The 9,176-nt window shown below is 36.9% G+C and overlaps 1 protein-coding gene across 2 annotated transcripts in view; it reads left to right on the forward strand.

The window, feature by feature from the left end:
* LOC115219218 (stabilin-2) overlaps positions 1-9,176 on the forward strand; it is a 165,159-nt gene that overhangs the window by 80,283 nt on the left and 75,700 nt on the right. For both annotated transcript variants that reach the window (XM_036508412.1, XM_029789355.2), the window contains exons 12-15: positions 1,824-1,970; positions 3,770-3,832; positions 6,036-6,149; positions 8,243-8,293. In XM_036508412.1, the coding sequence (XP_036364305.1) occupies positions 1,824-1,970; positions 3,770-3,832; positions 6,036-6,149; positions 8,243-8,293 (375 nt within the window). The remainder of the gene's footprint in view (positions 1-1,823; positions 1,971-3,769; positions 3,833-6,035; positions 6,150-8,242; positions 8,294-9,176) is intronic.

Raw genomic sequence — 9,176 nt, forward strand, 5'->3', positions numbered from 1 at the left:
TGTCTTGTTTTCAAAAGTTTTGAATTGAAATCTTCCACCAAACCTTAGTCACAATTCATGATCCTAACACTAACTTAATGATAACTAAGTTGTTTTACTAAATTCTTTGTTATATTTAAAATTAATTGAAAGAAACATAAAATATTTCAACAGAAATTTGGTGACAAAAGGGTCAAAGCTTATATAATAGTATATGTATATGCATATATATATATTTGTGTCTTTTTGTCTTGATGTCATCATCATTGTCATCATCATCATCATCGTTTAACATCTTCTTTCCATGCTGGCATGGGTTGGACAGTTTGACTGAGGACTGGCAAGCCAGAAAGCTGCACCTGTCCTGTCATACAAGCAGTGTCATTCATTTCCAATATTGTGCGAGAGCATGTCTGGCCATGGGATAATATTACTCTGCTTGAAAACAAGTGAGGGTTGGTGACAGGAAGAACATCTGGTAGTTGAAAATATGCCTCAATAAACTCCATCCGATCCATGCAAGCATGGAAAAGAGGATGTTAAAAAGAGGATGATGATGGTGATAATGATGATGGTGATGATGATGATAGGATCACCTGATACTGTTGGGAGGAAGAGAGGAAGTTATTTTCAGGCTGAAGATGTATTGCAAATGCTTGCTACAGAGTAGACCCTCTTAAATATACTAAAGGTAGTGGTGGTATTAAACTGGGTGATAAATTCAGTTAACCACTCCAAAACAGAATTGGTCTTTCTACACAGTTCTGTTTCCCAAATTTCACTCATAAGATTTGGGTCACCCTGACATTGCAGTAGAAGATTTTGGCCCAAAATAATATGCCAAATGATAGAACTCAAACCATGACATTTGGGAACAAACCTCATGACCACATAGTCATGCTGACACCCAAGTTATAAACTCCAGAATATGAATGCGTGTTTCATCATTATCATTATCGTTTAACGTCCGTTTTTCATGATGGCATGGGTTGGATGGTTCGACTGGGGTTTGGGAAGCCTGGAGGCTGCACTAGGCCCCAATCTGATCTGGCAGTGCTTCTACAGCTGGTTGCCCTTCCTAATGCCAACCACTCCGAGAGTGTAGTGGGTACTTTTTATATACCACTGGCACAGGGGCCAGAGGAGCTGGCATCGACCACATTCGGATGGTGCTTTTTAAGCACCACCAGCATGGAAGCCAGTCAAAGCGGCACTGGCATTGGCCACATTCAGATGGTGCTTTTTATGTGCCACCAGCATGGGTGTTACAACTACAATTTCCATTTGATTTGATTTTGATATTGATATTGATTTTACTTGACTCAATAGGTCTCCTCAAACATGGCATGTCGCCCTACGATCCAAGGTACTTTTGAGTTGACTGGTTATGTGACACTGGTGTAGGTTACAGCTGTGAACTCACTTTATTTGCCGGATCTTCTCAGTCACAGCATACCTCCAGAGGTCTCAGTTTTTTGTCATTGCCTCTGTGAGGCTCAATGTTCAAAAGTCATGCTTCACTACCTCATCCCATGCCTTCCTGGATCTGTTATTATTTGTATTTCTTCCATAACAATTATGTATATAATTGTTGCTTCAGACATGAGGAAGAATTTTATTTCATCCAAGAATATTTAGAACAAGAGCTCCAAAGTTTGCCATGATTTTAGTAAGAAATATACCCAGAAATATATAGAAGTATTTGAAAATATGTTTCAAATAGTATGATAAAAGTTGCATTTGTATATCATGTGCTGAAATAAATATTTAAATCTAAGAGAATATAAAGCTGTGTATCTTTTTGAGGAATTTACTGATTTTAGAATCTCTACTTCTCATTCTAGGGTAAAAAACTAATTTTAAAATTCCAAGGTTCAAGCAGGCGAAGTCGTGTGCTTGCTATTTATCGTGATATTAGAGCCTCAAATGGACTGATCCATATCGTCAACAACCTTATGATGAATGAACCAGAAATACCAGGAAACCTCAATGTAAGTTGAATTTATATCTATTTTAATCATCCTTAAATGCATGATTACCTTTGATGTAGCTTCAATAATTACTCTGTGCTGGTGCCACGTAAAAAGCATCCATGCTGGTGCCACACACATAACACCTGTGTTGTGCCACATCAGAAGCACCTAGTACACTCTGTAAAGGAGTTGGCATTAGGAAAGGCATCCAACCATAGAATCCTTGCCAAAACAGACAATTGGATCATGGTACAGCTCTCTAACCTGCCAGCTCCTGTCAGCTCGTCCTACCCATGCCAGCATGGAAAACGGAGGCTATAGGCTGCTAATGATGAATCAGTAATACTGGCAAGGAAAAACACATGAGCCAGTGTGGGAGTAGCTATGAAATAGTTGCCAAGTCTCCCTCAAATCACACAGCACCCACTAAAATTTGAGGCAGATACTTAATGAAATAAGTTGATGTAGGAATGGAATTCCCTGTGTAATATGTCAGCCATGGCTTATTATGTTATTAAAACGAAGTTGATTACGATAGACCAAAAGAGAAGAAATTTGAAATATAGCACAGAACAACAGCAGTTGTGTCAAAAAATTCATAGTCACAAAAATGTGGTAGAGTTCATATTAACAGAAAAGCTCACAAGGAAATAAATATAGAATTAACAGTGACCATTGAAATTCCAGGATTATTTTGAAGATGGAACTTTACATTTTTCTGCAGCATTTGATTCATGAAATGGTGTAAAAATCCTCTTAGGTAGCATTTTTTTCAATTGCATGAACTAAAAGTTGGAGGAGGATGGAATTAACTACCTGCATCAACTTGCTATAAAAGCAGGTAGTAAGTTTACTTTATCCTTATTCTTAGTGAAAGTTTTGAAGAGTGCAGTTCAATTTTAACAGTTATTTTTTCAAAGCTATAATGGGAGTGACAATGGAGCATATTCGGCATATTTTGCTTTATGAGTTCAATAAGGGCAACAACGCAATGGAAAGTGTGAGGAATATTAATGCAGTATATGGGGATCGGACAATAAATGTAAGCCAGTCTCAACGGTGGTTCCAGAAATTCTGAGTCAGAAACTACAGCCTCAAAGACAAGCCTCATCCTGGAAAATCTTTAGAGCTCGGCGAGGACATCCTGCAAACCCTGGTGGAACAAAATCCCATCATAGCTGTTGAGGAATTAACAAAGAAGCTTGGATTTGGTCATTCAACCATTCATTGGTACCTGTATACCATCGGAAAAGTCAGCAAATTGGGTCAATAGGTTCCTTACAAACTTTCTGAGTCTAATCACATGCAGAGAGTGAATGTGTGCTCTTCTTTGCTGTCACATCTCATGAATGAACCTTTTTTTGGACCAAATAGTGACTGGTGATGAGAAATGGATTCTCTATAAAAATGTCAAGCACTGAAGACAGTGGACAGGGAAGGGAGAAACCCTGGCACCCCAGGCTAAAAATAGGTCTTCACCCACGTAAGATGTTGTTATCTGTTTGGTGGGATATGAAAGGTGTAGTCCACTTTGAAGGTAAGGTACAAGAAGCCAGTCTGGTTGGTTTGAACATAAAACAGGTGGAATATTTTGACCAGATATGACCAGTTTAAAATGCTGAAGAGTTAATCACATTATCTACTTACAGCTGTTCTTATTTTCCAGTCTTGGAAGACTTAAGTTAACAAGAACACTGTCCATTTCAAAATTGCAAAAATCTTCAAACTTTACATGAATGCCAGGACTTTTGATGATGATTGCTTTTATCTAACCAACATATGTTTTCTGAATAAAGCAATCATTTTTTATATTGTAGCAAGATTTCGTGACTTTCATCATGGGGCATCCTGACTTCCAAGAATTTGGATCCTGGATTACGGTAAGTTCAATCTATTCTAAGGGAAAAGGTTTGGCTTATCTTTAATGGAAATGAACGGTTTTTTTTCAGGTTACACAGGGGAAAATATTTTGTACATGTTCACTTAGCATGCTAGAAATAGTAATCAAATATCTCTTAGATAATTCACAATCACCTTCAAAAGGAAGGACACATTAGATAATATTACTATGCATACATTTTATCTGGAAACCAAAACATGGGGTGGTTATAGTTGGAATATACTTTGTGAATATCGTTTTATTGTTGCTGAGATTCTAATAGTTTGTAATTCTTAAATCAAAACGTCTGGAAGTCTCTTAATAACATTTTCTCCTGAACCAACATTTAATAATTCCAACTAAATATTAAACTATTTTTTAGAAGAATTAGAATTTTTATGAATTCTAGAACCTTTTTGAAAGGTTAAAATTGATTTATCTGTTATCTTATATTTCTTTCAGTCGCTAGGCTGTGGCCATCCTGGGGCATCCCCTTGAAGAATTTTAGTCGAATGAGCAGACATCAGTATTTATGTCTTTTTAAGTCTGGTACTCATTCTATTGGCTGTTTTGCCAAACTGCTATGTCAGGGGGAAGCAAACACACCAACATCGGTTGTCAAATGTTGTTGGTGGACAATACAGACATAAGGACACACAAACACACACACACACACACTCACACAAAGGGCTTCTTTCAGTTTCCATCTAGCAAATCAGAAGACTTTGGTCAGCCCAAGACTATTGTGGAAGACAACTGCCAAAGGTGCCACACAGTGGGACTGAATCCAATTTAATTTTGTTTTGAATTTCGATGGTGAGGGAGTGAGAAAGAGAATGAAAGAGAGAGACTTCAGCCATACTGTATATGATGGCTAACTTGGATGCGGTCACTATTGCAGTTTCCAATCTTGCTTCCTTTCCTTCTTCTCTCTGTCTCTCCTTCATTCTATGCACCCCCACCTCTTCCATACACACTCACTTCTCCACCTGTCTTTGTATTGTTCTTATTAGTAGCAAAATGGTTACAAATCAAATTATGAAGACTTTTTAAGTATGATGCAATCATGATAGTAATACCTTCTTTCAGTTGCTTCTTTTTAAATATAAGTCCTTTTATTGAATAAATGCAAGCTAACAAATGATAGAAATATACTTCTGAAAGAATCTGTAGGTAATTAGAAGATGATTAGTGAGATTAAAGGTGGTTGTCTATCCAGAATTATGTTGCTACCTTTTAACCCCATTTTGTTTGTGGGTTAAAGCAATATAAATGACACAACTGGTAATGGGACAGAAATATGACAGATCTTAATTTACAAGGCAAAGTTTACACAAATGTGTTTGTAAGATTGTACATAGATGTTTTCGTGTTTTACAATCAATTGAATAATGTAAAATAGGAAGTGTCAAATCCACTGAGAAGGATTTGGACTTACCTGCAGATTTAGTAGAAGACACTTGCTCAAGGTATCACATCATGGAACTGAACCACAAATCACATGATTGGAAAGCAAACTTCATAACCACACAACCATATCTGCACCTATTCTTAGTCATACACTCAGGTTTACACCTACCACAACTAAAAGTATTCCTTTCTAATAAAAGCATAAGAACCAAAATTTTGGGTTGGTTAGGGTTGATTACACTAATTCCGAAAGAAAAGGATAGGAAGCAAAATAGGCCTTTTGTAGATTTGAACTCTAAATGTATTACATGGAAGAATATGTATTTCAGTTGCCTCAAAGAACACTAAGCTGAGCTAGAATAATAATAATTTACTTTTGTTAGGGGAATAATAATAATAATAATAATAATAATATTAATAATAATAATAATGGAACACCCCTCCCACACGAGAAGTGGTATGTGCTAGTCATTACAAATACTCTGATGTAGGAAGTTGAGTTGTCGAGATGTTGAAGTCGGTCATAAATAGTCATGTCTTTATTTGTCTAACTATATTGCTATACTGGAGCAGATGTTATAACAGTCCGACGTTAGATTAGAACAAATTTTTAAAAAGTGAGTTGTGCAATTTACTTGAAACAATGTAGTACAAAAGTAGAATAATGAAGGAAATGAAGAACAAGGAAATCTTCTGACAAACTTTCTGCATTGTTGGAAGCTTTTCTTATTTCACATTTCATTTATTATTCTACTTCAATAAGTTTTTAATATTTTCTGTTTTATTCATTACAGCGCACCGGATTGGAGAAACAGTTTCGACGACAAAATATCACAGTTTTTCTTCCAAGTAAAACCTCTTTGGATAAAATACCAAAAAATGTGATGGATTATTTGAAGTCTAAAAATGTGAATACATTCTATCATATTTTTATGTATCATTTATCTTTTGTTGTTTCAGTTATTGGACTGTGGCCATGCTGGAGCATCACCTTAAAAGATTTCAGTCATAAAAAGCACCCCCAGTACTTATTTTTTTAGTCTGGCACTTATTCTGTCTGTTTCTTTTGCTGAAATGTTAAGTTGAGTGGACACCAACAAACCAACACCAGTTGTCAAGTGGAAGGAGCCAAACACAAACACACACTCACACATGGACACACAGACACAAACATATATATGACAGGCTTCCACACAGCTTTTGTTTACCAAATATAACCAAAGGCTACAGAAGAAGTCACTTGCCGTAGATGTCTTTTGGGACCAGCGTGGAGTAGTGATGATGGATTTTCTGGCAATGGGTACCACAATTAATGGGGGTATATTATGCTTCTCTGCTACAGAAATTTCAGGATGCCATCAAAGCAAAGAAGCATGGCATGCTGAACAAAGGAGTCCACCTCCTCCAAGATAACACCCCAGTTCACAATGCACATGATGCCCAGGTGAAAGCACACTCCTGTGCCTATGAAATCCTTCCTCATCCCCCATACTCTTCCAACTTCACACCATCTGACTTCCACCTCTTTCCAACCATGAAGTCTTTTTTGAAGGGGAAGCACTTTCAGATGATAATGAACTATTTCTGAGGTAAAGTCTTTGCTTCAAACGCAACCTACTGACTTCTACAGATGAGGTCTTCACAGCTGCATAAAGCAATGAGAGAAGTATGTTACCATTGGTGGTGGCTATGTAGATAAGGACTAATAATTATACCAAGTCTTGTTTATCCCAGTCCTTGGGAAGGGGATCAGGGGAAATCTTTAATGACCATCCCTTGTAAGTAGCAGCTAAACACTGGAGTTTACTGTAATCAACTTACCTTCCTCTATGAAATTGCCGGCCTTGTGCCAAAATTTGAAACTCTAATTTGCTCTATCATCAACATTTCACTACATTTTTAGGTTCTTTACATTTGGCACAGTTTTGAATTCTTAAACTTTTATTGCAGCAATATAAAGATAACATTTCTTGTCAAACATTACTTAATCCAACCTTAAATAACTTATTTGGTAGCAAAGAATAATGCCTTATTCAGTTTGTGGCCATTTCATGCTGCTGCTTGGCCAGACCATCATTAGTATTCCCAGAGTCTTCGGCTTTACTTATTAATTACCATATTTAATTGTGTATAAGTTGCACAGTTTTATAGCTTTGATCTTTTTCTTGTTTCAGTCCTTAGACTGCAGCCATGCTGGAGCCCTGCTCTGATTAATCGACCCCAGTACCCTTTTTTTCCCTTTAAGCCTGGTACATATTCTATTGGTCTCTTTTGCCAAATTGCTAAGTTACGGGGATATAAACATACCAACACCAGTTACCAAGTGATGATGAGGGACAAACACATACGCACATGCACACAGACGCATACGCACACATACACATGCACACACGCATACGCACACACACACACAGGCGCACACACACATGCACACACACACACACACGTACACACACACAACAGGTTTCCTTCAGCTGCTGACTACCAAATCCACTCTCAAGATTTTGGTCAGCCTGAGGCAAAAGTAGAAGACATTTGCCCAAGGTGCCCTGCAATGGGAATGAACCTAGAATGATATGGTTGAGAAAACACAGCTGTCTTGTGCCTATACTGGATTTTAACTGAAAAAAATTTGGGCTGTGACTTATACATAGAGCAAAGCTAAAACTATGAACAGAAAAAAAAATTTTGTATCAGGATTTAACAGTTAATTAGGGTTGTGACTTATACACAAGTAAATAAGTAATTATTTACATTTAACGGATATTTGTCCTCATCTTGTTTGTTGTTAACACAATGTTTCGGTTGATATACCCTCCAGCCTTCATCAGGTTAACAACAAACAAGATGAGGACAAATGTCCCTCAAATGTAAATAATGTACATAATTCCTCATCCCTTAAATATAGAACTATAAATAAGTAATTGTTTCTAACATTGTTTTATTTATCAATTAATGCCGTTCATTTGTTTGCTAACACACAATATTTTCTCTGTTGCAGGGAATCGGGACATGGATTGGTCTTGTGAAAAACCATCTACTTCAAACAAAAGTACAACAGAATGCCATATTTGTTATTTTAACTTTTTTTTATGTCTGATACTTTTTAATTGTTATTATTTCACAATTATAAATAACTAGCAGTATCGCCCGGCGTTGCTCGGGTTTGTAAGGGAAATAACTATATAAGCATTTTTAGAGAGTTATAGCCAAAAAATAGCAAAAAAATGCATTAAAAATTGGGAAAAAATGATGGTAAATTTTTTTAAAAATCGTTGACTCATCGTAGACATTTTTAGAGAGTTACTTCCCTTATATAATAGCGAAAAAATGCATTAAAATGGAAAAAAATGATGGTAAATTTTTTTTTAAATCGTAGACTCACCGTAGATGCACGCTAATACCCAGAAGGGCTCGATATGAATCACGACTATAAGATACCCGGTTTTGGTTAAACTGCACCGCAAAATGTGGGAGTTGTTAGGAATCTAAATCGTAGGAGACAGACAGCACACAACCTCTCTTTTGTATATAAAGATCAGATGAAGGGCTCCAAGACAGTGTCGAAGGCATGGGATTTATCTCCAGACTGGCAGCTGGGTCTGAATGCTTGCAATACCATGGCACCACTGAAGGTATCCAAAGGGCAGGCAGAGGTATCAGAGTGAGAAATGGAGTCTGTCACCCAATAACAGTAAGGGTTTGGCCTCTCCAACTAGTTTTGTGCAACACAGTTTTCATAAAGCAAATTTCCCTCATAACACTTTGGTCAACAAAAAATTATAGTAGAAAGCAATTTTCCAAAGTTTCCATGCAGCTGGATTGAACCCCAAATCACACTGCTGTAAAGTGACATAAAAACACCAGTTCTTATCAGGTTATCAACAACAGATTCAGTGTCTGCAGCTGATGAAGCATAACAATGCAGAAATATG

The sequence above is a fragment of the Octopus sinensis genome, linkage group LG1, assembly GCF_006345805.1.
Source record: "Octopus sinensis linkage group LG1, ASM634580v1, whole genome shotgun sequence".
Classification (NCBI taxonomy): domain Eukaryota; kingdom Metazoa; phylum Mollusca; class Cephalopoda; order Octopoda; family Octopodidae; genus Octopus; species Octopus sinensis.